Consider the following 26019-nt stretch of genomic DNA (forward strand, 5'->3'; position numbering starts at 1 on the left):
GGTGACTCCACCCCTCACCACAGCCTCTCATTCCCCTGCACATGACACCCCAGGCACTGCAGGCCCGAGCCGCTGCACAGTCTCCGCGCGTACCCTGCTGGCCCTGAGCTCTCCCCGCTCAGCTGCCACACCCCACCATCCCGAGCACCCCACGGTACCCGGTCCCAGGTACATCGGCCACCGCCTGTCAGCCTGAACTTCCAGCCTGTGCCTCTTCTGTGAGTGTCGCCCAGCCGTGTCTCTGACGGTGGCTGCAGTCACCAGGCCTGACCCTGCCTGCCACCCGTCCCAGGCCCACACCTGCACAAGTGGTCATAGACGTGCTGCAGGACGAGTGGGAGCAGGAGCAGCTGGAAGGCGAGTGCGGGCAGGTAGTGGTAGAGGAAGAGCGTCTTCTCCATCAGGAAGAAGGGCAAGTAGTTCAGTGCCCAGCCGCCAGTGCACAGGGTCCCAGCCAGCACCCAGTGCAGCCACACGTCTGTGGGGACGCACAGCTCAGAGCAGCAAAGCCTTGGGGTGCCATGCAGCTCACCCCAAATCGCCCGCGAATCCCACCCCAGTGCTGCCCACCCTGGGGAGGAGGCTCGGCCTGGGCCTCCGTGAAAGCGGGGCCCGCAGGTCCCCCACTGAGCCCTGCCCGCACGGACGGAGGGGAGGGGAGGGAAGGGAGCAGTTCCCAGAGGGCAGCAGGGACGCGGTGCCATGCAGTCCTGCAGCAGCTCAGGGCCGGCCAGGGTCCTGGGGATGCCGCTCTCCCGTGGTCCTGCCTTCTCTAGCTCCAGATGGCTTCTAGCGCGGCTGCCCCGTGCTGTGCAGCCCTACCGGTGCGGGCGGGCGACGCACTCGAGCCAGGAGCCCTCCCTCGGCTTCCCTGCCACCTCCCGCCCCTCCCTGAGAGCAGTCTCGGGGAGGCCAGGTGGGCACTGACCCTCAGGGAGGTCGTGGACATCCCTCCGCCGCCTGAGCAGGTACCACAGGAAGAGCAGCACATAGGTGGCTGTGGCCAGGCTGGCCGAGGCCCAGATCACGATGTTCCCGACCAGGTGGATCTGAGCCTGGGAGCGGGGCCGGGCATGGGGCCTGCAGGTCAGCAGCACGAGGGTGCACCGAGCATCCCCACACCCCCAGCCTCCCTCCAGCGACCCTTGTCCCCCGAGGCCCTTCTAGAAGAGTGTGGACATCTCAGCTTTGTACTCAAAAATGGAAAACTAGGAGTGAGAGATTCCTTTTCTTCTTTTGGGGGTGTGGGGAGTCCTGGGGAGGCAACCCAGGGGCCCCCACAGGCTAGACTAGGGCTCTACTGCTGGGGTGAACCCCTGGCCCTTTTCATTTTTTATTTAGCCTAAGTTGCCCGCAATCCTCCTGCCTCAGCCTCCCGAGTAGCTGAAATACAGTGTGCATGACCATGCTCAGTTCGATATTCATTAATGACAAAGCTATTCAGGGAAAGATAACCCATGTCCCCCCAGAGCTGAGGGGAGCCCAGGCCTCTCACTGAGCTCCGTGTCATCGCCTGCGCTCTCTGCTGCACTGGGTGGAGGAGAGGTGAACGGCGCTTCTTGAGCCCCATGTAGTGATCACGGGAGGCCTGGCCACTGAGGGCGTGAGGACACATTGTGAAAGCCACCTCTGCCGGGGAGGTGTGAAGCCCCACTCTGCTTGGACAGGCACAAGTGCCAGGCCACTCCCTGCCACCCTCCCAGGCTGCACCTGGCTCTCCCTGCCACAGTGAGTTCTCCCGGAACAAGAGGATGCCACGCCTGCGGCTGCCACCCACTACCACCCACGTGCACTCACACTGGTCCTGGGGTGCAGCCAGTAGGCGATGCTGGTGTCCAGCGTGACCCACTCCAGGGGTGTGGAGCTGTACTTGTGCTCTGCGTCCTCGCCCCGCAGCGTCAGCATCCTCCACTGGAACAGAGCGGACAGGCTGGCAGGGGCAGCCGGGCACCAGGGCCCTGGACACGGCCAGCTCCTGCACAGGCAGTGCCGGGACGTGGACCCCGAGCTCCCTGTCAGCTACGGACGTTAGGACACCCTAGCGATGTCACACTGCCCGGCTGACACAGAGCCTCTTGTCCCCAACTGTTCTGACTACACAGCCACGGAGGATGGGGACAACAGTGTCACATGCGTCACTGAGGGGGGGAGGTTCAGGACTGACTGACCCGTGGCACTTGGTAGACAGTGCTTCCAGCGGGCCCACCTCCCTCCGCCTGTCACCTGCAGTTCCGAGAATCTGGCCATGAAGCTGAGGTTCCTGCTGACGTCCACCTGCGTAGGCGCATGCAGCTCCAGCTCCCGGTCCCTCTGCTCCTGGCCTGGGAGACACAGCTCCATCAGGGCCGGGACGGAGCCCGAGTTTCTGGCCACACGGAGCCCTGTGGCCCTCAGCAAGGCCTGCCCACGGGGACACACAGGCGCTGGACCCAGGCCACACTCACTGGTGCCGTAGCGGTGCTCCTCCACGTTCCACGCCATGCTCTCGTGGTGGCCCCGCGACAGCTTCTCACCCACCACCTCCAGCTGCCGAAAGCCCCAGTCGGGGAGGTGCGCCCCGCTCAGCTGGCAGACCCGAGGAGACAGCGGTGCATTGGGACTGGCTCCCACCGGAGGGCTCCATCCCCCACCCCTCCCTGTGGCTCTGTCCAGCGTCCCGCCTGGGACCCCTGTGCACCTTGAGCACAGCAGAAGTATTCAGGTGCACGAAGCGCACGGCTGATAGGATGGTCTTCCAGGTGTCCCTGTCCGACTGCCTGTTCACGATGTCCTGCAGGGACATCAGGGTGCCGCCCCCACTGAACAGGCCTCAGTCCTCAGCCGGGAAAGAGGCGTGACGGTGCAGGCTGGACAGGGGCAGTCCCTGCGAGATGCACTCCCCTGGGGTGGCTCCTTGCTCCGGACCGGAAGGGGCCAGGCCAGCAAGCTCACTGTGGCCTTCGAGGTCAGGCTCCCCGCTTCCCCATTTGATTCCCGGAGGCAGAAGGGGCCCAGCGGGACCTCCCTCCCTGTGCCGTGGACTTGGCTGTAGCTAACGTGGGAGTGGGGATGAGGCATAGAAGGCAGAGGGGATGGAGGAGGACAGGACCGGGAGCAACAGGACGGCCAGGCAGAAGCAGGCCGAGAAGGCAGGACAGACAAGCAGCCCACAGACAAACGTGCAGCCGAGAAGCGGGGGGGGGGGGGGGGGGAGGGGCTGTGCCTGCGAAGAGCCACCTCCGGAGCCCAGGCTCTTGGAGCAGTGCCTGTGGCCCAGCTGCCCAGGGAACAGGCACCAACGGATTCCATCCCAGGGAAACCGGGACAGGGACCCGGGACCAGGTCGGCCAGAGGCACTGCCCACGGGAGCAAGGCGAGTACCCGGAGCTGCACCCACGCAGGGCCAAGCTCTGGGACCCACCGCCCACCCCCCGGGCTGCGCAGAGGAGCCTGTGGCCTGTGAAGACAGCGTGACCCGCCCCACAAAGGAAGCCTCTCCCGACTGTCCACCGTGTCGGAATCCCAGGACCAGGACAGCGGCTCCCGGGAACTCACCAGCCTCCAGAGGTTCTGGGCGGGCACGGAGATGTTGTAGTCCACGTAGCAGGACACCTCCTGCGCGTGGGAGCTCAGCGGGGCGGCGACATCGTGCCTGGAGGGCCGAGGCAGGTGGAGCTGCTGGAGGTGCCTCCCCACCCCCTCCTTAGGTCGGCCCGAGAGCACAGGGACCCCGGGCCCTGTTTCCTTGGGCCCCACCTCCCGCACCCGGGGCACTCACGTGTTTAGGAAGCGCGTGGTCATGCCATGGACCAGCTGGACCACGTCCCCGTGCCGCACGGGCCTGGGCGGGTTGCTCACCACCAGCTGGTGCCTGTGGCAAGGATGGTGGAGCTCAGTGCCCTAGACCAAGGGACAGCTCACCTGGAGGGCAAGGCCGCACTGTCCCATCAGAGGGTCACTCCCGCACCTGGGATGAGGTGACTTTGTGTAGAACCAAGGAACATATGTTTAACTTTTTTTTTTGGTACCGGGGATCGGGGATCGAACTCAGGTCCTTGCGCTTGCTGAGGCAGATGGCAGAACCACTGAGCTAAATCCCGGCCCAACGTTGTTTTTTTTTTTCGCAGTACTGGGGATGAAACCCAGAGTCTGATGCCGGGTAAGCAAACTCTGTCACGGAGCTTAATCCCCAGCCCTTGACTTCTCCCTCTGAGACAGGGTGTCATTAAGTTGCTAAGTTGCCCAGGCTGGACTCAAACTTGAGATCCTCCTGTCTCAGCCTCCCAAGTAGTTGTGCTACACGTGTGTGCCACCGTGTCCAGCCCTTTACCATTTTTCCGAAACCTCAGGCACCTTCCCAACAGCCATCTGTGATTCCATTTGCTGCCATCACACTTGGTGCCAATGGCACAGCGACCCAGACCGTAGCTGCCTCCAGCCCCTCCTCCCGCAGCAGACCTCTAGGCCCCACCCTGCAGAAGTCCAGGCAGGGCCTAGGGAGTCCCAACAGCCCCACGGCGGCCACCGCCCTGCATGTCACCAAGGTGGTGACAAAGGGACAAGAAGCAAGCAAACACTCCAATCAAGTCAGTGAGCAGACCATGGACACGGGACGCCTGTGGAGACGGAGATGGAGGTGGGGCGATGCAGATGCCCCGGCAGAGGGAGATGGCCTGGCTGGCAGAGGTCATGGTGCAGCAGGAGGCCCTTGTGTGAAGGCTCCAGGCAGGGCGGTGCCCTAATGTGTGGAGCCCCCAGGGCCACCTGCACCAAGCAGGCACAGGCGTGGCAGCCGCTGGTCCAGAGAGGCAGGTGGTAGAGACAGACCAAGTGCCCGGGCCAGGCGTGCGGAAGGAAGGAGGGGCCAAAGAGAGGCTGGGCAGGGTGGTAGCCCATGTGACAGGAGGTCCTGTTTTGTGAGGTGGGGAGAGGTGGGCAGCCAGAGGGGAGTGGAGGGCTTCGCAGCACCTGTCACACTGCCGAGAGGCGAGGCCAGGCATCACTGAGACCCAGGGATCCGAGCCTTGGGCTTGCTCTCAGTGGCGCAGGGTGGGGAGCCCAGGCCACCCCAGGGCGAGGGGACCATGCAGATGGCACAGGCCAGGCAGAGTCAGGGGATGTCCGGCTGGATCCACACTCACCTCCCGGGGTCCTTGACGACCCACCAGTTGTTGACATCCTTGAAGGGGTAGCAGGTCACCTGCTGCTGGTGGGAGCTGCCCCGGCCATTCTCATAGCTGCATGGGGAGGTGGGCAGAGATCGCGTCTGGGGGCGGCTGGCGTGGGCCACAGGCCACCACTCCCAGTGGGCGAAGGGGACCCCAACAATACTGCCTGGCCAGGTGTCAGGGACAAGGGGACACAACACACGGGGTCCGAATCTCACAGGGACAGGAGGACGTGGAGGGGTGGCACTCAGACGGCCACCTGGTGGCTGCGCCCGGAGACCCGGCACCAAGTCCCCGCCAGGCTCACCACCAATGCCACCCATGCAAGGCACACGCAGCCCAGGAGCACAGTCCCCGTGGTCTCCCAAACACAGCCACAGAAAACGGAAGCCCTGACACACGCATGGCTGAGGCAGGACGCTTTCCTTACATTATGGGGTAGGTGTTCTGGTGGGAGTGAAGCCAGCAGGGCAGGGGCTTGCCGAAGATGTTCCTCAGCGTGACCTGCGAGCCGAAGGCCACCTCCAGGGGCTGCCCTTGGGTGATGCGGGCCAGTCCTCCCTGGGACAAGGGGCAGAGAAAGAGGCAAACTCCCCTCAGTACAGCCACTCCCCATCTGGGTGACGTGGGGCAGTGGCAGCTCTTTTTTGGGGGGCAGGGTGCTGAGACAGGGTCTCACTGCTATGTAGTTCAGGTTGGCCTTGAACTCACTACGTTGCCCAGGTTGATCCTCCTGCCTCAGCCTCCCGAGTGCTGGGATTACAGACCTGCACCCTTCCACAGTACAGAGCCTGATGAGAGTGCTGACAAGTGACTACTGCCCTGGGCCAGGCACTCAGCTAAATGTCCCTCCCGACCACCATGCACCTCTCACACTATCCTGGAAAAGGCAGGCGATGGCAGTGTCTAAGAGATGAGGAGGCTGAGCCCCAGTGCGGGGATGCAGAGCAGCTGCTGGTAGAGCCAGGGTGGGCGGGCAGCCCAGAGGCCCCACTCCCACCCACCAGCCCCCTGTGCAGGCCAAGGGTCCCTTATCCAGAAGGCCTGGAGCCAGGGGTGTTCGGATTCTAGAAGATTGCCGCAGACCTGAACAGCTAATCATCCCTAATCTGAAAACCCAAAATCTGAAAGCGAGGGTCACGCTCGCTCTCCAAGGAGTTCCAGTTCCGGCGCATTCTGCATTTCAGATGTGTGGACTCGGGCTGGTCCCTGTATACGAGCAAAGTGGGCCTGGTGATCACAGCCCAGGCCTGCCCTCGAAAGCTCCGGAAACTGCCTGGAATTTGCAGGACCTCATGATGTCCCCAGGCAACTCAGCTACAATCAGCCACCCAGCCTCTTCCGTTATCTCCACACCGCCTGGACGTTTGGAACGCCTTGAGAAACAGCGTGGCTGCCTCTGCTCCTCATTTCATGCTTTCCTTTAATGCTCCCTTGGCGCTGTGTTACAGAAGGCTTTGCGCCCATGGCTATCTGTATTGCGAGGTGACCCCAACACCCGACTTCTTACCTCCAAGCTGGCCTGGAAGGCGCTCGACATGATTTGGTCATGGGGTCCAGAGCGGCAGAGCAGTGTCAAGTGGATGTAGAAGAACAGTAAGTACAGGGTGACCGGGGTGACCAACAGGGCCACTGCTCTGGCGAGCAAGTGGTAGAGCACAAGGACCTGTGGGAGAGGTGCGGACAGCTGACTTCTGCTCCGCGGGGAGCATGTCCAGCCCGAGATGCTGAGGCTCAGAGAGTCAGGGCTGGAAGCCCCACCCAGCCCGGCAGGCAGTGCTGAAAGGGCCAGTTCCTGAGGCCCTGGAGGGTCTCTGCACCAAAACTCCTGGGGGAGAGGCCCAGTGGCCCCGCATAGGCCAGACTAAAGGGACACTGACTGGGCACCTACGTTGGACAGAGTCTGGTCTCCGATCAGGTGCCAAGTGTGGACAGCCGCGACGCCCAGCACGAGCAAGTAGGTGAAGATGCCCATGTATTTGATGCTGAAAGACAGGGGCAGTCAGGCTGGGGGCCGCAGCACACATCCAGGAACCAGCCCGCAATGGGGGGATCCACTCACCCTACGGCGCAGGCGCAGGCAACCCCTGTCAGCATCAGCCAGAACCACCAGGGCAGAGAGAAAGGCCTGCAATATAGGCGGAACAGTCGTCACTGTCCCCTGGGCAGGTGGGCAGGGAGGGTCCGTGTCTCCCACACGTCTCCTGGGCGGGCTGGCCAGACACGTACCAGGCACAATGAAAAGAGCCCCCTACTCCCAGTGTTTTATTCTCCGCAGATTTCTTTTCTGTTTTGGTGCCACTGGGGATGGACCCAAAGGGAGTGCTGAGCTACATCCCCGGCCCTTTTTACTTTTACTTTTGAGACACGGTCTCGCCAAGTCACCACGTCGTCCAGCTTGGGCTGTGGGCCTCAGAGTGCTGGGATTACAAGCGCCAAGAATTTCTTTTTTTGTCAGGAAAATTTTCCTTGGCTGGTTCAAGTTACAGAAAAATGAGGATGCTATTTTTTTTTTTTTTTTTTTTGGTACCTGGGATCGAACTCGGGTCCTTGTGCTTGCAAGGTAAGTGATGGAACCACCGAGCTAAATCCCCGGCCCTGAGGATGCTATTTTTGCAGTCACGAGCCAAAGGACAATCCCCCAAATATAAGGTGGCCGCAAGATATTCAGCAAGCAAGTCCTCAAAATAACGAGCATCAGAAGCCTCCCAGAATCTGTTTGGAAACCAGGAAGGCCACGCTTCACTTCCCATACCTGTGTTTTTGGCAGTTGAAGAACTTCAGATAGGACAGCACAGCCAAGAGATTGAAAAATATTAACGGTGACTCCAGCAGCATGAGCCTGGACTGGGTGACCAGGGCGTTCTCTGTCACAAAGATGAGACGCGCGTCAGTCTGACAGTGGCACGGGAAACACACGAGGATGAAAGGTAGAAGGCGCCCTGTACTCTCTGGGACCGGGGCCGGGTCCCAGGGAGGACACCGAAGGCCACAGGTCCTCGTGTTCCTCACATAAGGCCCACAGACACCCTCTGGAGACTTCAGTCACCTCCCAGCTGCGTCGAACGCCATGCAGCCGACAGGTAAGGAGCCGCTATGGCTTGTTCAGGGAGTAACAATAAGAAAAAATCTGTACTGATTTGTTAGCTTTTTTGGATCTTTCTGACCCATGGTTGTTGATCTGCACAGGCAGAACCCCTGGATATGGCAGCAGCTTGGATTTAACTAAGGCAAATCCAGCAGCCCACTGTGGCCCAGAATGTGGCCCAGGGAAGTGCAGAAACAGGTAACTGGCTGAGGACTCGTTCCAGAGCCGCCAAGGCAGATTCTTAGGTCTGAAGCACATGCAGACCCCTGTGTGAATGCAGGCAGTCACTTCACTTTTCAGACCCCTTACTTATTTGCAGAAGTAATATCAACTTTGGAGAGCTGCTGTAAGTTTTGTTTTTTCAACTTTTTGAGACAGGTCCCACTATGCAGTTCAGGAGGGCCTTGAAATCATGTCGATCCTCCTGCTTCAGCCTCAAGAGTGCTAGGATAGCTGGGCATGGTGGCTCACACCTGTAATTCCAGTACTGGGGAGGCTGAGGCAGGAGGATGGCTGTGAGTTTGAGGACAGCCTGGGCTACACAGCAACACCCTGTCTAAGAGGAAAATCAAAGGACTGCAGGGATTACAGGCTGGGGCCACCATGCCCAACTTAGTCTAACTCTTCCTGTGACTGATCTCCATCTGTCCATGAGCCTGAGCTGAAAGAGATCTACTAATTCCTGACATCCCGACTGGCCAAGGCCTGCAGGTGGGGAGGGAGGGTCAGGGTCGGTGCCTGGCGCCGGTTTGCATGCGCCCCGACCACACTCTGGTACCTGTGCCTTCTGCGGCTCCACCTCTGCAATGGAGGCTCAGAATGCCCAGTCCCGCGCCCGCCTGGGGCTAAGGGTTCAGCCTGGATGGGGGGTCTTGCAGAGCCACATCCAGATGCACCGGATGCATCTGCTGATGCTGTGTGCCCACTGAACCCCGGAGCTTCCTCGCCGACCCCAGGAGGGTCCCCAAGGCTGGAAGTCCGGCATTCCTGCAGGGGCAGCCACAGGCAGGCCCGGCTTACCGATGAGCAGGAGCAGGGCAGCGCCCATGGCTGTGCAGTGGGAGAAACGCAGCTCCACCACGATCTGGTAGGCCATGGGCACTGACAGGGCTCCTGCAAGTGCCGGCAGCAGGCGAAGGGCCCACACTGGCACGTTGCTTGTGTATTCTGGAAAAGGCAGGCACAACCGCTGAGGGCCCAGACACACACCGGCCTCACAGAGGCTAACACGCAGCCTCCTAAACCTGGGCCACATAGCAGCCAAGCATGTGAACCACGCTTCCACAATGCTTTGCATCTGTTGTGAAACAGGGCTGCCTAGGCTCTGCTGACCCTCCTGCCTCGGCTTCTGGAGTAGCTGGGACTGCAAGTGCACATTACTGTGTGCCTGGCTGCTTTGAAACCACCTTTACACAGTCAAGAAATCACCTCTCACGAAATGGGAAGGATGACTAAGGATTCTAAATTAATGATTCCTTATATTTACCCCACCTATTTCCAAAACATCATGGGAACATACAAAATGTATACGTGCAAAACCTAAATACAAACAAATGCCAGGGGATATGTGTACCAATAGTTACTACAACTAAATAGTAAGATTTTTACCAGACTTTCAAACATCTTTCACTTGTATCTAAATTATTTACCATACCCTGCACTCTGATTCATAAACAGCCACCATTAATGCCCCTAAAAACCATGTCTTGATTCCATGTACACTTCAATAAGGAAAATAAAATTATTTTTTACCTGCTCCAATTCTGTTCCACAAAAAATTACCATCAAATCCTCCTAAATAACCTAAAACAGAAAATGAATTTTTGGAGTAATGTGACAGGCAATCAATATGGAAACAAGAGTTGTCACTGAGAAGGCTTAAATGTATTTGGGGGCCTGAAGGCAACAGCCACTTCCCTAAGGAAACCTACCTCCCAAAGCGAGTAGCATGTGGCCGAATGGTGGTCCGCTGTCGTCCAGAAAGAAGACCCGATTCATGTAAAAGGAGATGTATTGCCCGTAATAGACTTCATCAAAGCTGAAAAAGCCATACATGCTCTATTTAACTAGAAATCTGAACTATAAATGAGGATACACTTGTGTGTTTCTGTTTAGGTCAGTGACTGGCAGTGGTGAGATCTTTTGCTCCAACTCCATCTTGTCCCCAAATGCTCAGACACACACATAGCATCACTAGTCACAGGGACAGGGTGGAAAATTCACCAGGAACAGCTGGCTCTGATCCCATATAGGTCCTGTTTCTATTCCTAGTTTTGTGTATGTGTGAGTGGTACTAGGTATTGAGCCCAAGGGCTTCTTACTAAGCTATATCTTTGCCCCTCTTTATTTAATTTTTGCCCTTTTTATTTTGAGACAGGGTTCAACTTACTAAGTTGACAAGGCTGAGTTTAAACTAGTGATCCTTCTGCCTCAGCCTCCCACAGTGCTGATTACAGGTATGTGCTACCATGCTGAAATATATATATATATATTTTTTTTGGTGGTGCCAGGGATTGAACACAGGGCCTCACATGTTAAGCAAGTGCTCTACCACTGAGCTACACCCCCAGCACAATCTCTCCCTAGTTATTGGTGTTTTGTTTGGTTTTTTTTGGTACCAGGGATGGAACTCAGGTCCTTGGGGTTGTGCACCAGGTGGGGAAACCACCGAGCTAAATCCCCAGCCCTTTCCTAGTTTTTTTACTTAGGTATGTACTAACTACTGGCTGAGCTTCTAAACACCTTATAGGATGATGCTAATCCCACCTGCCCACACACCAGTGCATGACTAGGGCTATGAGATGAAATCAGACCTGTAACCCAACAAAACAGCTGGAAGTGGGAAAGGAAGATATACAGGAACCAAGTGCCAAAATGTTCTTAGACAACTGGAGAAGTCTGATGATAGCAAGATATTGCTATCAATTTCTTAGGCATGGTGACACTACTGTGGTTAGGTAACCTTTGCTTACTTTTAAAGACATATGCTAAATTATTTATAAATTGAAGAGAATGTCTATGATTTGCTTCAACTATCCCACTACAGGGAAGGACTTAGCTATAAGCTGATGGTTGTTGAAACAGGATAATGAACACACTGATGGAGGGTCATTTATGGTTCTCTCTTGTTTTGTATGTGTTTGATGTTTCCCATAATAAAATGTTAAATAAGAACATATATATTAGTTAGAAAACAGCCCTTCAATAATAACAGCAATAATTTCCTATTATGACCCAAACAGTGCTCTGGGCACTCTAAATAATAAAGACTAATCCATCCAAACCTTCCCATTCTCTGCCCTCCATTTTTGTTTGTTTGTTTGTTTGTTTGTTTGTTTGAGGCAAGGCCTCACTATGTAGCCCAGGCTGGCCTCGAACTCCTGGTGATCCTCCTGCCTCAGCCTCCTGAGTGCTGGGATTACAGATGTGCACCACTACGTCTGGTTTGCCTTCCAATTTAAAATGGAAAAGCCAAGTCTGATAATGAGATTTTCTTCTATTGCACCTCTTTCATGGGTCCAGTTTTTCCTGCTATAGAACCAGGTGGCAAGACTTAGAAGCTGTCTTCAACAGCCATTCTCCTGGGCACAAACACTTCTCGCCTCACTGCCCCAAACCTCCAAAACTAAGAAGCCCAGCACTTTCCCACTGACACCGTCTAAAAAGGCTGTTCCTGATACTGGTCACAATCCTTTCTAGACCCCCCATAATGGAGTTGTTCGGCTTACACTACAGCCCTCGGGTAGGAGAGATGCCACAGCCGGCTCAGTAGCCCCACTCCAGTCAGAGCCACAATATTCAAGTTGATGTTGGTGGTCACCACTACAGGGCGCTTCAAAACTTCCAACATCTTGTAGAAAAGCAAGCTCCGGAGGCCACCCTGGAAAAGGGAAGAACTGTCATCAATGAAAAGAGGCCGCAGAAAGGATCCCAAAGCAGCTTGGCTCCCAGAAGCACCCAGGGGAACCACAGCATGGAGGGTTTGGTGAGAAAGTAAGAAAGAAGCTTGTGCACATCGCCATGGGAACGCACAGACCCTTGGGGGATGGGGAAGGGCAGCAAACCTGGGTGAAATTCAGGAATCCCAGGACTGCACATGCGCTCTGACAACGCATTCCACCAGCACCTGCTGGCCACCTCCTGGGAGCCAAGGTAGGATGAGGCCTCTCCTTGCCCTTCCCCTCACCACAAGCTACCCAGACTTTGGGCAGCTCCCAGGAAGCCTTCACAGCCACTTATGGCCCTGACCCCACCTTTCAGGGTCTCAGAGCCTCATCTTCACAACACATCTGACCTACGTGCTTCCTTCCCCATCCCAGAATGGCATCAACCCCTGAGATTCCTTTTCTCTTATCCTTATTAATTAACTAATTTATTTATTCTGTTTTATGAGACAGGGTCTTGATACGTAGCTCAGGCTGGCCTCGAACTCGCAGCGGTCCTCCTGCCTCAGCCTCCCGCACGCTGGGATGACAGGCGTGCACCACCATGTCGGGCTGGGGTTCCTTCTTAACTGGGGGGTGCACCTGCATCAGGAAGCCCCCATCTTCTCCCTAAGGCTCGGTCTTCCCTTAAGCTCCGCCTCTTGGAGCTGCATCTAGCCTCTGGCGGCTCCCACTGTCCCCAAGGCCCCCTTCTCCCCCGAGGCCTCATCGGTCCCGCTCTCTCCCAGCAGAATCTGGTCCCCTTTGGTGCCACACGGGCCCAAGACTCCTTTCTCTCCCTCCCGAGCCTCTCGGCCCTGGGCGTCCCACACAGATGGCCTCCCGAGGTCCGGAGAGGCTCCAGTCCCCGGCGCCCACAGACGTACTCGGGTTTCTCCGCCAGGAACCGCTTCGGAGGAGGACCGTTGGGGACAAGGCGGCTCGGTACTCGGCACTGTTCCCTGCTCGACGCTCGACTCGCTGCGCCTGCGGACCCTACGGGCAGCAGTGCGCGTGAGCACTGGCGGAATTACAGCGTTGTGCGCGTGCGCACTGCAAGAGCACGGTGGCGCGCATGTGCGCTGGACAGGGATCAGCGAGTCAAACAGCTTTGAAATGTGAGAGGCAAAAGCTCTCCTGTCCCTAGTGTCATCGCGCCGTATTCCAGGATTCCAGCGTGCTCCGTGCGCACTTGTGTCATTTTTTATTTATTTATTTATTTATTTTTGTTTTTGGTACCGGGGATCGAACCCGTGTCCTTGCGCTTGCTAGGCAGGCACCGGAACTACTGAGCTAAATCCTCGGCCCATGTGTGTCATTTTTAGAGCGCACTGGGCTCAACACGTGTGTGTCGCGCTTCATTCCGGGCGGCACTGCTGCCAGCATCTTGGTGGCCCAGGCAGGCCGGGGCAGGTAAGCGCGCTCGCGGCGGCGGGGTGGCCTGGGGGCCCGGCGGGGAGTGGGCCGTGTCCCGTCCCGCCCAGGTCCCTCCTGTGTCCCCAGGCAAACGACAGCCCTCACTGGTTCCTATACTGCTGGCCTCGGTGAGTCAGGCTTCTTCACAGTTCTGTGGACACTCGCCTTTCCAAGTTAGTTAACCCAGGTTTAGTAGACAGCGTTTAGGAATGGGGTGAAGGCCGGGTGTGGTGGTGAACGCCTGTAATCCCACCACTTGGGAGGCTGAGGCAGGACGATTGCCGGAAGCTTATTGAGGCCAGCCTGGGCTACATAGTGAGACACTGCCGCACCCTCCCCCCCATTATGGAATGACGGTTCTGGCTTATCCACAAGGGGTTGTGACATCTCCATCCCCAAGTCTCTGTACTCCACCCAGGATCCTACAGAAGGAAGGAGCTGGAGCTCTGAAGAGGGGCTCCCTGGGTCCCGAGTTTGGTCCCTGGCACCCAAGTGGCAGGTGCATAAGGACACTGGCTCCATCCCGTGGACATTGGGTTCTCTGCAGGGCCAGGGTCCTTGTGAAGCTCTAAGAACCACTTGTCCAAGTGGCCATGGATCTGGGTGAAGTGTGTGGCTGTAAGAGTGAGATGTCAGCGTGGCCCTTCCACAGCTGGAGGCTCAAGGAAGTCTGAGGGACGGGATTCCTCATGCTAACAGTGTTTAATTTTACCTGCTTTGTAAGCACTGTGCTAAATGCTACAGGAGACCTTTTTTTTTGGCACTGGGGATTGAACTCGGGTCCTTGCGCTTGTGCGCAGGCGGCGAAACCACTGAGCTAAATTCCCGGCCAACAGGAGACCTCTTTTTGAATAAACACTATTCCCAGAGGTGTAGGTACCATACAAACCGTATTTTATGCTGTCTCAAGAGGGGTGGTGGCAGAAGTGCGCACTACTGCCTGAACCCCGATCTAAAGTCCTCTGACCCTTCATCACCCCCGACCTGGGTTGCTCTTTCCCCACCTAAAAGTGCAGCACAATCCCTTCTGCTTCCTGCACAAGGTCTCCCAGGGGTGGCAACACACAGGTCACATCGAAGCACTGACCAGCCTTCTCACTGGAAGTTGGGGGGAGACAGGTACTGTGCACACCTGTGAGCCATCCACAGAGAAACGGGAGCCTGCTTGATGCTGTGGCTTCGTGAAGACACCCCAACAGCAGTTTCCATCCCTCTCTCCCCAAGCTGAGGTCCGCCAAGGTGTTCCGGCCAGGCCACAGCCAGTTTGTGGTACAGGTCTGTAAAGCGAAACTCTTCTACCTGTAGGTCTCGCTTGTCAAATGGCTGGGAAGCAAGGGACACAACCTGAGAAAGCATGCTCAGCTTTTTTTTTTTTTTTAAACTTTTTTTATTTAAATAAGGAGAGTTCTTTCGTATGGAAAGAGCTAGTACAGTCACATATTTGAAAGGAGAAACAACAGGTACTGAACTGGAGGGGAGGGAGAGTGAGCATCCAGCACAGCCAGGCGAATCCATGATTCCACTTCCCATCCGAGGTCAGATTTCCCCAAACACGTATAAACAAGCTGCACAGCACACCTTTAGCCATCGTCTGCCCTTTCAAATATCTGGTCTACATGAAAAGACAAAGAGAGGAAAGGCCAAAATAAAACAAAAGGAACAAACAAAAAAGAACCCGCTCAAAAAACAACCCCCCCCCCAAAATCCTTTTTACTACACAAGGCATGAGGTCAAAAGCTTAGAGTACAGGATCCCTTTAAACATTGGAAGAAGGCGCTCCGCACAGAGCCTTAACAGAATTTCTACTCTGAGGCTTCCTGAAACGGGAAGACAGGGTGTTGCTGCCGTCTTGGAGGCCACCGAGCTGGGGTGGAGAAACAGTGAATGGTGGGCCTTGCACGCCTTGATGGTCACTGGCCAGACCTGTTGGTGGTCCTGCTGAAGAACATGGCTGGGTGACTGTCTGTCCCCAACGCTGAGCCACTCCCTCCAGGTGACCTACTTGTCTTAGGTCACCTGTCCCATATTCAGAGCCAGCTTCTTGGAAATCTGCATTTCCCTTTCATCACAGAACATGACAAAGCACACACACACACACACACACACACACACACACACACAGTATTCTTGGTTATCAAAAGCCATTTCCAACAGATCCTCTAACCCTGGCTTGCTCTGCACACAGCAGAAAGGGACAAAAGCGGTTTGAAAGGCAACATGCAGTGACCTGGCAGAGGGGAAGCCAGTGGTGCAGGGGGAGGGGCTTCGCCAGACCTGCCATGCACTGCCTCAGCCCCTGGTGCACACATTCACCTCCTGGGCTCTGGGTGACAGTCAGTTATAACCCTCATCACTGAACATCTGGAAGGCAGATCCAGAAGCCAGGAGGGCAATGGTGATGTCTAAGTTCCTCCAGTATCCCTACAAGCAGCTGGCGTGACCAAAGCTTTGGAACTCAACCAACTTTTCTGAATGTATAATAAAGTCCTCGTTTGTTTTCCCTCTTAAGGAACCCAGAACCAGAAGGGTTCTATGAATTCCAAGTTTGAAAACAATAATGAAAATAAAACAGGAAGCAGCAGTTACAAAATCAGACCAAATGCAGCTGGCAGCAGTTTTCAGAGGGTGGATGTTCAACCCCAGATGCCCTACACTTTCATTTCACTCCACTAAGCTGTTAGCAGAGGACCAGCACTACTGCAGAGTCACTGGCTGCCAAGCAAGAGGCAGTACCATCAATGACTTGGCAAAGCTGCCAGCATTAGGCGGTGACTGGAGTAGGCAGCGGTGAGAGGACTCTGCACTCACCTGCCCCTAACCACCTCAGCAGTAGAAAAGGCAGGAGCTGGGATTCACCTATCCCAGCCAAAGGCTGCAGCATCCTGGCCAAAGCTTCTGCGCATATCTGCAATCTGAGGATGGGGGTTGGAAACTAAAACAAGACCCCAAGTCCTATTACCTTGAGCTTTGCTCTAAAACCACATGAGAGAGATATTGCACCATAAAATGTCTCTGCACTAAGAACTGCATTTAATCAGACCATGGAAGGGGTTGGGATGCTGGGGGCCTGAGGCCTAAGGCCTCCTCTGTCCCCAGAGTCTAGTTTTAAACCTGCATCTCAGCAGGGAAGATCCCACAGCTGAGGTCACATAGTGGCGAAACGCACCGAACTTCACATGCAAATTCCTGGCCTTTCCTGCACAGAGTAATTCAGACATTATATATAAATAGAGAAGTGGAACATTTACTTTTTTTTCTCCTAGACCTACAACATCAATACATATAAATAAATTCTAGTGTTTTTTGTTTTTATTTAGGGTGAGGAGGAGGGAGGCGGAAATACAGGGTGCGAAGGGGCTGAGATCAGGTGACGTTTTCTTTTTACTCCAACCAGAAGTATTGTCATTCTTACGGCAGGCTCGCCTGCAGGGCACATCTTGCGTTTGTGGCAGCATCCAGGACTGTTCTGTTCAATTGGACAAATGTGCACCAGCATCACGTGAGCAGGTCTGGCTGTGTTTCTAAGGGGAACAGGCAGAGATGGCCATGTGGCTCCACTGATCAGGCTCTTCCATTGGCTGCCAATGGAAGCAGGGAGGACAGAGGACTCATCACAGGGCCAGTGACCAGACACTTGCAGGGGGAGGGGGAGGAGAGTGATGAGACTTGGGCAGGCCAGTGCTGGAGACTCCAAGGGGGCCGCCCTTCAAGAAGGGATGGAGGAGTAAAGGCTGATGGGATGGAGAAGAGAAGACGAGCTAGGAAGTATGAGGGTGGAGGCGAGAGAGCACGAGAGAGAGCGAGAGAGAGAGGTGCCAATGCCACAGATGAAGCAGGAAAGCATCTTCCAGTAAGACTGCCCTGTCCCACTGCCACTGGGACTGCAGGGCACTTCGGCCTGGAGGCTCGAGGTGACCCCCTTCCTTACAGAGTGACAAAAAAGCTACTTCAGAGTCCCTGCTTCCTCCCTCAGGTTCCACACTAGACACAACTCAGAGCCCAAGCAGCTGTCATGCCATGGGTGACAAGGGCAGACTGGGCACAGCCAAGCCCCTACACGTACAGCACGCTCTCTTAAACCAGGCCTCAGGGACACCAGCAGGGCACACAGCAGCCCCAGCAGGCAGGTGATGGGCTAGGGACTCTACAAGTGGTCAAGGAACTGGAAGTTCCACATTTTCTTGGAATGATGGAGTCAGGATGACTTCCTCGTTTTTCACTTTAAAACCAGCCCAGAGCACAGTGTCTCACAGCAGCCTTTTGGGAGGCAGCTCTGTAGATTCAGGCTGTCTTTTGGGGGGCTGCTAGAATTCTCTAGAACTGCAGCCCCCTCCCCCACCCAGCCAGGACAGCTCCCCATGACCCTGCTTTAGGGACCACATGCTTCGTTGCGGCCACAGCCAAACTGATGTCCAAGAGTTCCTGTCACTGTGATTTAGTGGTGAGCTGGGCGGGGTTCTGCAGGCTCCAGAAAGGAGGAAAGGAAGATGACAGGTCATGGAAGGCTGAGAAGAGGAAGTGAATGGAAGCAGTGGCCCCCAAAAGACAGGGGTACGGGGCCCTGAAGCTCAGCACGCCGATGGGGCCTGTGGTGTGTCCGCCACTCATGCCATCCTGGCCAATCTGGGAAATGACAGGTTCTGTACCTCCACAATCTGGCACCCCGAAGTCAGCGTGTCCACTGGCTTCAGCAGAGCCCAGGACAAATTCCATGGAACTCATGTTAAAATGCCTGACTTGAGGCCAGGGCTGGTACCCAACCCTGACACCACCTGCCCACTGCTCTGCTCCCCCACCGCCTCCAGCAGCAAGCAACCGCCAGAGTGCTGACAGCTGTGTCCTCCTGCAGCAACTCCAGGAGGTGACCAGCTTGAGGGAGCATGTTCTTTTTTTTTTTTTTTTTGGTAACGGGAATCAAACTCAGGACCTTGCACTTGCAAGGCAGGCGTGGTGCCACTGAGCTAAATCCCCAGCCCTTAGGGGAGCATGTTCTTAAGAGTCATCTCTTAAAGTATCGCAGCGACGTGTCAAACAGGACAAGGTAAAAGGAGACCATTAGGGACAGCATAGGGGGCCAGGGAGAGGACAGTGAGGAACATATAAAAGTTCAGCTATACAGACGTAGCTGGCATTTTGTTTTCCTTTCCCCTTTGTAAAAACCTTAGCTGCTTTTTAAAACAAAAAAGCTTCAGGCTAAAATGACCCTGCTGCCAAACCACTTCAGGTGGGGACCGGAGGGCGGGCGTGCGGCCCTGCGCTGCACAGAAGGTGACTCCAGTCACTGGGAAGGAGGGGTGGGGGGAGGGGAGGCGTTGCTCTTTTGTCTCAAGCAAGTAGGTCAATGCCACGTTTCCGCGGTGGTGAATCTGGTGCGGTTCCCAAGTGGTGGCTGTCCTGTCCAGGCCAGGTGGTGGCACTGTCCCTGTTAGGGTGAGGCAAGGTGGCGGCCAGGCACCATCAGGCTTTACTCTCCTCCACTTTGACTGCCCGTGGCTTGATTGCTCCAGTTCGCTTCATCTGGGAGGTGGCTGAGGGGCCCTCCTGCAGCTTCACGGCTCCCAGGCTGGGCTTTTCATCCACTCGCTGTTTGGCCTTTGGACAGATGAATGGGAAAGAGAAAGTGACCTCAACGCAGAGCCATCTCTTCAGAGACAGCTCCCACCACTCCCTTCCCGTTCCTGCGTCACCAAGAGAACCGACCCCGAGTCGTCCATCCTTTTGGTGAAGGATCGAACTTAGAAGTCACTCTCCTAGTAAGGGACCTGGTGTCTGACTGCCTTGTCCCCTCCCCACGGGCATCGAGTGCAGTGATTTGGAGAGGCAGAGAGACACCAGCTCTTCCACAAAGAATCCAGTGACAGCACATCCTGGGGCGAACACATTTCTGACCAGAACAACCTTTTCAAATCAGTGCACCCCAGGCCCCACAGGCCAAAGAAACCCTTGCAGTAGTTGCAAGTGTACCCCATGACACCAGAGTCCTCAGCTGTCTGCAGAGGGGAGGAGCGGGTCACTTGGCTCTCCCAGACCTCTGACCATGATTCAGCCAAGCCCATCATGCCAAACCATCTCCCCAGGACCCTAGTGGGGCCTCGAGAGTCCCAATCGGGGTGCCAACAGTCTGCAGCTCTGCACAGTGGAGGGTATCAGAGAGCAGCCAGTGTGGTCCGGCCCCTCACTTGGTGCCCGGAACTCTGGGAGAAAGCTTTAGAAGCTCCTTCCCCAGTGCCCAGTAGTGACCCCCAGAGAAACCTGGTAGCAAGGGAGGACATGAGAGCAACCGCCCTCCCACCCAGGTCCTGAGCTCTGGAGCCCCAGCACATGCTTCACAGGAGGCAAGAGAATAGTGCCTGCAGGAAGAGACACTGAGAAACCCTCACTAGGAGTCGGAGGAGCCTACTTCTCTGTGATCCCACCCAGCCACGACAGACACAGACATACCACTTACTAGAGCTAGCACGCGCACACACCCAGCTTCTAGCGCTAACCCACAGGCCTAACTGGGTCTCCCAGAGCACCATTGCAGCCCCACATGGCTAGGGGGTCCACCTGCTGGCATCACCTCCTCTGAGGAACCAGGATCCTCCCTTCTCTGCAGGACAAGGAAGGATCCAGATGCCCATCAGGAGGAGAAATGCCTTTGCCAGGAAGGGCTCGGGCAGCCAGCTCTAACTGCTAGGGCATGAGTCTTTATTAAAGGAGCACGCAGTTGTTGGACAGTCCCTTCTCCTTTGGTGCTGGGAGACGGGCCTAAGTGTCCAGGGCTGCAGGGTCTGGAAAGCCATCTTCTACCTGTTGAACGTAGTGTCCCTGCACAGAGCCCATGTTAACTGCTGATCCAGAGGGCTTCCCACTGGGGCTAGCAGAGCTAGGCCTGAAAAAACCAAAGGCAGGGGTTGAGAATACACACGCGTCACCACAGAAATGGAGTCAAAGCCTAGCACGCAGCAAGCATGAGGAAGGAAGGCTCTCTGGCCAGAGGCCCTCGCCCTGGGCAGCTGGAAAGCTCTCAGATGGAAAAACCGGACCTGAGACAGCCAAGAATGCAGAAAGGGCAGAGTGGTTGTCCCTGTCCACCTTGACGCTGCTAGGAGACACACCCAGGAGAGGAGAGGCCGAGGGCCTTGTAAGTGTGCTCCACACGACCCCTCGTACCAGGGAGGTTAAGCAGCTGCCGTGGGGAAAGCAGGTCCTGTGCTCCAGAAGCTGAACCAGTGCTGTGCAGAGCCCAGCGGGAACCGCTGAGAGCAACTGCTGGTGGCAGCTGCTCTACCCCAAAGGCCCCTCGGGCACAGTGCACCCAATGTCCAGGCCGGGCCCCTCTGCAGGGCACATCTCAACAGCCGTTTCCACACATCTTTGGAAACACCGCTGTATGAGTTAGGAACCCTTCCCCTCCATGAAAACAGGCTACTGGTTAGGTTTTCTAGATACTTTCATCCCGCTGGTGGTGGCACACACCTGTGATCCCAGCACTTGGGAGGCTGAGCCAGGACTGCTGTAAGTTCGAGGCCAGTCTGGGCTACATACAGGGAGTTCAAGGCCAGCCTGAACTACACAGACCCAGTCTCAAAAAGAAATACTCCAGAACTCCTGCAGGTGATACTCAAATCCCTTATATGAAATGGTGTATTTACATGTAACCTACACACACTCTCCTGTGTACTTCGGGGGTGCTGGGGATTGTGGAGCCAGCCGCACCCCAGCCCCCTCCTGTATATTTTAGATTATCTTAACATTACTTAGAAGTGCGACATAGATAGCTGTCACACTGGATTGTTTCAGGAAAAAGTGGTCAGCCCTCCCTTGAATTCTTCAGACCCACAGCCGCAAACCCACAGGTGGCTTGTGACACCGGCTTGTCTTCAGTAGCCTGCTCTCTTGGGACAGTTCTGTGGCCAATGATGCCCGTGACAGCAGGGGCTGGAGCAAGTCACACGTGCACTGTGCTCTGCCCACGCGGTCCTGCTGTGCTGCCCTAGTGATGGGTAATGGCAGGAAACAGACTGTACCAGCACAAACAAAATGAAGCCAAGACGGTGAGAAGAACAGAAAAAATGATGAAATGTGGGCAAGTGTGGGTTGTGAGTGCAGAGCGAAGATATGGAGGAAGCCCCAGCCTGACCCGCAGTGGGCAGAATGAGGACCATGACAGCAAGTCGCAGGCAGGGTCCCAACTGCAGAGCGTGTGTTGGCGGGGTGACTCGGCACCTAGGGTGACAGTGTTAACCTCGCTTGCACAGGGCACTGCAGATCATGTGCATCTGTCCCACTCATTTGCAAACGTGAGGGGAGGCCCGGGGCCACAGCTGCCTTCCCACCCAGCATGGGGGACCTGAGGGTCTCTGCTGTGACCCAGCAGAGCTGCCTCGGAGTCGGGCTAAGACGGTTACGGGGGAGACAGATGCAGACGGATCAGAAGCAGGTGCCAGGAGTGCGGGATGGACAGCCCCCACCAGCCAGCAACAGAAAGCTCCCTGGCAGGGCTCGGGTAAGTTCATGTGAAAGCGGCTTGGAAGGGCTCTGTTCCTCCTCTTCAGAAAGCCTGCCCGATCCAGAGCATCATATTCTGATGATGAAAAACAAATCTAGTCTCTCCAGTGCCCAGTTTCCTCACGGTTACCTAAAGCACAAGCACACCCCAGGGACTTCTTGCTGACACAATGGATCCCAAGACGACCAGGTCTTAGACTCTTCAGCTGCTGTCCCAGGTTCCAGGGGCTCTGCTGAGCCTCTGGGGGTCACGTGAGTGGCGCACTCAGCCCCGCCCCCAGGGTGGTCTGTACCTGTAGGTCTGTGGCGATGGTACGGGGCCTCCTGGAGGAACATTCTGTTTACTGTCGGCAAAGTGGAAGCCTTTCAGCTCCATCTGAGAGGACTAAAGGAACCAAGAAGCAAACTGTCATCTGATGGCCCTCGTGAACCCCAGTGGGGTCAGGACAATTTCCTGGGCATCACCAGAGGATCTACCACCCCATCCCTTCAAACTGAAGCTCAAAAGAGGCTTCTTTCTAGAAGCCAGAACGATTTAAATGTCCTTGATCTTTTATTCCTTGTTGATCTTTTAAGACAGGGCCTCCCTATGTAGTTGAGGCTGGCTGTGAACTGTGGTGATCCTACCTTAACCTCCCTGGTGCTACGATTACTGGCGTGCACTCCCATGCCTGACTACGCTTGTTGTTTTTAAGCAGGGCAGAAGAGCACGCTGTGCCGAGCCATAGGGGGTTGGCCATATGTCAGCATACCCAGATACCACACCAGAGCCACCTGGGCCCAGTCCCAAGTACAGGCTCCTGGCCCTCGGCTCTGGGACACTCAGCCAGGGTCTTGGGACCTCCATCTGTGATGGCTATGCTCCCGAGGCTTCGGTCACATGCACTTCCTTTCTGTTCTGCTGTCTCACCCACATCCAAGCTTGTTTTCGTTACAAGCTTCTACAGAAATCGAGGAGTCCTTGTCCTCTGGGATGCTGAGGACTGCCTCCCAGGAAGGCCACGCTCTGGTGAGGCCAGGACCCTGCATCCAAAGCCATCGGCACTTTCTACACAGTGGCTCCCCGGGACCACAGGAGGATGGGTCACCTTTACCTCTCTGCTGGTGTTCAGGACTGGTGGCTGGGACCCAGGCGGAGGAATCCTTCGGGGGGCCCCGACGGAGAGGCTCTGCCCTGCTGGCAGCTGAATGGACTGTGGCAGGATCAGTGGCTGCTGCCCGGAGCCATACCGAGGCAGTGGCATGGTCAGCTGCTGGGCAACAGGACAGTGAGGAAGAGGAAGGGACATCAGGGAGAAAGCCCAGCACGCACACACTGCACTTAGCAGCCTCGCCTCTGCACAGAGCTGCACACATCTGCCACCCTCGGTGCCAGAATCCACAAAGCACTGGTGCTGGGGAAGCCACTGGGCACCTCTGGACACAGCCGCAGGCCACTCAGAGCCTGTGTGCGTGTCTCCCTCATGGGCTGCCTGGGCTGGGAAGCAGAGCATGAGTTAGGCCAGCCAGCAAATAAGAAGTAACAGCCAAAAAGAGTAACAGCCAAACTAAGTCGCAAAAGATACAAGTGAGTATCTTGAGTAAAATTAAAAATGATTAGCCGCACACTGTTCTGCATGACTGGGAGTGGGAAACAAGCCCCAGATGATGCTCGAGGGTCATTTTGGGTTTTGTTTTGTTTTGTTTTTGTACTGGGGATCGAACTTGGGACCTTGCCCTTGCTAGGCAAGTGGTAGAACCACTGAGCTAAATCCCTGGCCCCTTAAGGGTCATTTTGAAGCATGCTACAATCCAGGAGAAAGGTGGGCCACTCTGCGTCTCTCAGTCACTGTCCTCTTCATCTCCCTGCTGTTGAGTCCACAGTGGAGGGTCAGAAGGATCTACTGGGATTCCATCACTGAGACGTGTGGCGCCATAGCTCCAGCTCGGAGAACAGCAGGGTAAGGATGAAGGTGGCAGGAGGCCCTGACTCAACGGACCGGACCGGCTGCTGTTGTACTGCAGGCTGGAGGGTCCCAGGCCCACAGTGGGATTGTGAGGGAGCATGGGGTGGGTGGGGGTGGGGGTGGGACACAGCAGAGCCCAGAGGATCCGCTGAAGATCACGGGTGTGGGAGGGCAAAGAAGCACAGCTCCTGATAATGACAAAGCAGACGGTGTGGACAGAGCAGGTGGCACAGTGCACAGGAGAGGGCTGTGACTCAGGCACGGAATTGGGTAGCGTGAGTGGGGCAGTCTTTGGTGGGGATTTGGGGAGAAAAGACAAACAGGATACAGAGCCCCTGTCAACAGCCATAGCATGAGGGGAGAGAGGAGAGCTCTTGGGAAGGCAGGGTCTCAGAATGGATACTTGGAAGAGGGTCAGAATGTCACAGGGTTACGAGGGCTAGGGCAGCACACAAGAGGCAGGACAGACAGGGCAAGTCATAGGAAGGAGCCTGCTGCTGGCAGGCAAGGGTGCGGACTCCTGACCTGTGGTAGCTGGGAGTCCAGCATCTGGGAGGCACCCAGCCCAGCAGCCTGTCCAAGCTGGCCCTCGTAGACCAAGGCCTGACTTCCGCTCATGGGCTGGTAGGGGGACCCAGACTGGGGCTTCACCATCTCTAGGGGCTGCATGCCCGGGAACGCTGAATATGGAGGCTTCAAGGCTGTACCCCCAGACAGGATCATGGTGCTGGGTGGCGACAGGCTGGGGTGCATATACACCTGAGACCTGCAGAAGCATGTGGACACCGGATCAGGTGGACAGGCCCCCCCATCCCCATGCCAGCGACCACCAAGATCCCGAGGGCTTGCTGGAATGCAGGTCTCCCACTGCCCCAGAGCACCACTGAGGGGGGGCTGGGGGACATGATACTGCTGGTCTAGAGAAACAAAAGACATATCCACACTGTGCTAGACACAGGAAGACATACGATGCCCAAGCCCAGGGCCCTGGGTGGACTGCAGGAGCAGGCCAGGGGAGGTGAGGAGGGAGCCACACAGCCATGGACACTGCCCCACACTCAGTCCCGGGCCCAAAGCAGGACAAAGCAGTGTGAAGGTCCAAACCTCTGGCCATGCTCCAGTGTGCATGCGCTCACCTGAAGGGCTGCAGGGAGCTAAAGATCTCCTGGGACTGGGAGACGGGCAGCCCGCCCCTCAGCCCAAGCTGAGCCTGGGCCTGCAGAGACGTGTGGAGGGAGATCGGGATCTGCTGGGCCGCGGCGGCCTGCGAACAGAAGCCAAGTGCTGACGCATGTGCCCCAGCGGCCCCGCTCCCAGCCCCTCTGCATGGATGGTGAGCAGTAGGTGGGCCACCATCCCAGGACACGTTCCAGCGAGTCCTGCCTGGGCTCCCTCGCTCCTGGGGCAAAGCCAACAGTGAAATGGGGGAGCAACCCCAAGCCACCATGTATCCCCACACTGCAACTCCACACAGCATGGAGAAGGAATCCTGGCTATAGGTATTGATGGAGACAAATTTCAGAAACACAATGCTGAATAAAACATAATGCGGCACCAGGGATTTAGCTCAGTGGTTTCGCCACCTGCTGTGCAAGCACAAGGACCCAAGTTCGATCCACAGTACCAAAAACAAAACAAAACATAATGCGGCATGAGCCAGTTATATGAAGATCAATGAAATCTCACAAGGTAAACACACTAGTTAAGAATGTCTTAGGCTAGGGATTTGACACAGTGGTGCCGCCACCTGCCTTGAAAGCGCGGGGTCCAGAGTTCAATCCCTAGTACCAAAAAAAAAAAAAAAAGAATGTCAAAGAGGTAAGCCCACGGCCTTTGTCCAGGCCCCAAATCTGCACTGGGAGCAGATCCTCCGGGAAGCCCTCTGGGTGCCAGGACAGGGTGAGAACTGATCGGAAGGCCAGGCACTAGCTTTCAGGGGAGCCTGCAAAGGTCACCCCCTTGCAGCACAGACAGTGAGATGCCCATCCTGCACACCACCAGATATC

The 26019-nt window shown here is 56.1% G+C and overlaps 2 protein-coding genes, 1 long non-coding RNA gene and 1 other non-coding gene across 30 annotated transcripts in view; 1 reads left to right on the top strand and 3 right to left on the bottom strand.

Moving 5' to 3' along the window:
- Pomt1 (protein O-mannosyltransferase 1) overlaps positions 1-13195 on the bottom strand; it is a 14047-nt gene extending 852 nt beyond the window's left edge. The window contains exons 1-19 of one of the 7 annotated variants that reach the window (XR_015439815.1): positions 12300-12498; positions 11964-12115; positions 10167-10273; positions 9988-10038; positions 9256-9402; positions 7903-8014; positions 7210-7275; positions 7039-7132; positions 6658-6813; positions 5578-5708; positions 5121-5216; positions 3758-3850; positions 3535-3631; positions 2678-2770; positions 2445-2565; positions 2224-2321; positions 1798-1911; positions 929-1080; positions 301-478 (exon numbers count right to left, since the gene is read on the bottom strand). Coding sequence is in view for 4 of the 7 variants with exons in the window: in XM_021261859.2 (XP_021117518.2) it covers positions 301-478; positions 929-1055; positions 1798-1911; positions 2224-2321; positions 2445-2565; positions 2678-2770; positions 3535-3631; positions 3758-3850; positions 5121-5216; positions 5578-5708; positions 6658-6813; positions 7039-7132; positions 7210-7275; positions 7903-8014; positions 9256-9402; positions 9988-10038; positions 10167-10273; positions 11964-12115; positions 12300-12350 (2084 nt within the window). In the remaining 3 variants the exon portion in view is untranslated. Of the gene's footprint in view, positions 1-300; positions 479-928; positions 1081-1495; positions 1596-1797; positions 1912-2223; positions 2322-2444; positions 2566-2677; positions 2771-3534; positions 3632-3757; positions 3851-5120; positions 5217-5577; positions 5709-6657; positions 6814-7038; positions 7133-7209; positions 7276-7902; positions 8015-9255; positions 9403-9987; positions 10039-10166; positions 10274-11963; positions 12116-12299 lie in introns of those variants that run through there. The other 6 variants (XM_004849087.3, XM_021261859.2, XR_015439816.1 and 3 more) reach the window with 6 other exon arrangements.
- Positions 7929-8515, top strand: LOC147826041 (uncharacterized). The gene is made up of 3 exons (XR_015439817.1): positions 7929-8077; positions 8165-8230; positions 8337-8515. It is a non-coding gene; the product is annotated as an uncharacterized LOC147826041 (long non-coding RNA).
- A 3666-nt stretch (positions 13196-16861) lies between the features above and the next one.
- Positions 16862-26019, bottom strand: part of Prrc2b (proline rich coiled-coil 2B) — a 67201-nt gene continuing 58043 nt past the window's right edge. For 12 of the 21 annotated variants that reach the window (XM_087183023.1, XM_087183035.1, XM_087183034.1 and 9 more), the window contains 6 exons: positions 25150-25277; positions 24539-24779; positions 23162-23320; positions 22361-22452; positions 20367-20448; positions 16862-19166 (listed from right to left, as the gene is read on the bottom strand). In XM_087183023.1, coding sequence (XP_087039149.1) covers positions 19032-19166; positions 20367-20448; positions 22361-22452; positions 23162-23320; positions 24539-24779; positions 25150-25277 — 837 coding nt within the window. In that variant the 3' untranslated portion in view covers positions 16862-19031. The remainder of the gene's footprint in view (positions 19167-20366; positions 20449-22360; positions 22453-23161; positions 23321-24538; positions 24780-25149; positions 25278-26019) is intronic. The other 9 variants (XM_087183029.1, XM_004849081.3, XM_087183026.1 and 6 more) reach the window with 3 other exon arrangements.
- Positions 23885-23970, bottom strand: LOC147826042 (small nucleolar RNA SNORD62). The gene has a single exon (XR_015439895.1). It is a non-coding gene; the product is annotated as a small nucleolar RNA SNORD62 (small nucleolar RNA).

This window comes from Heterocephalus glaber, unplaced genomic scaffold (assembly GCF_053883595.1).
Source record: "Heterocephalus glaber isolate CG9 unplaced genomic scaffold, H.glaber_assembly_v1.0 deba00001479, whole genome shotgun sequence".
In the NCBI taxonomy this organism is placed as follows: Eukaryota; Metazoa; Chordata; class Mammalia; order Rodentia; family Bathyergidae; genus Heterocephalus; species Heterocephalus glaber.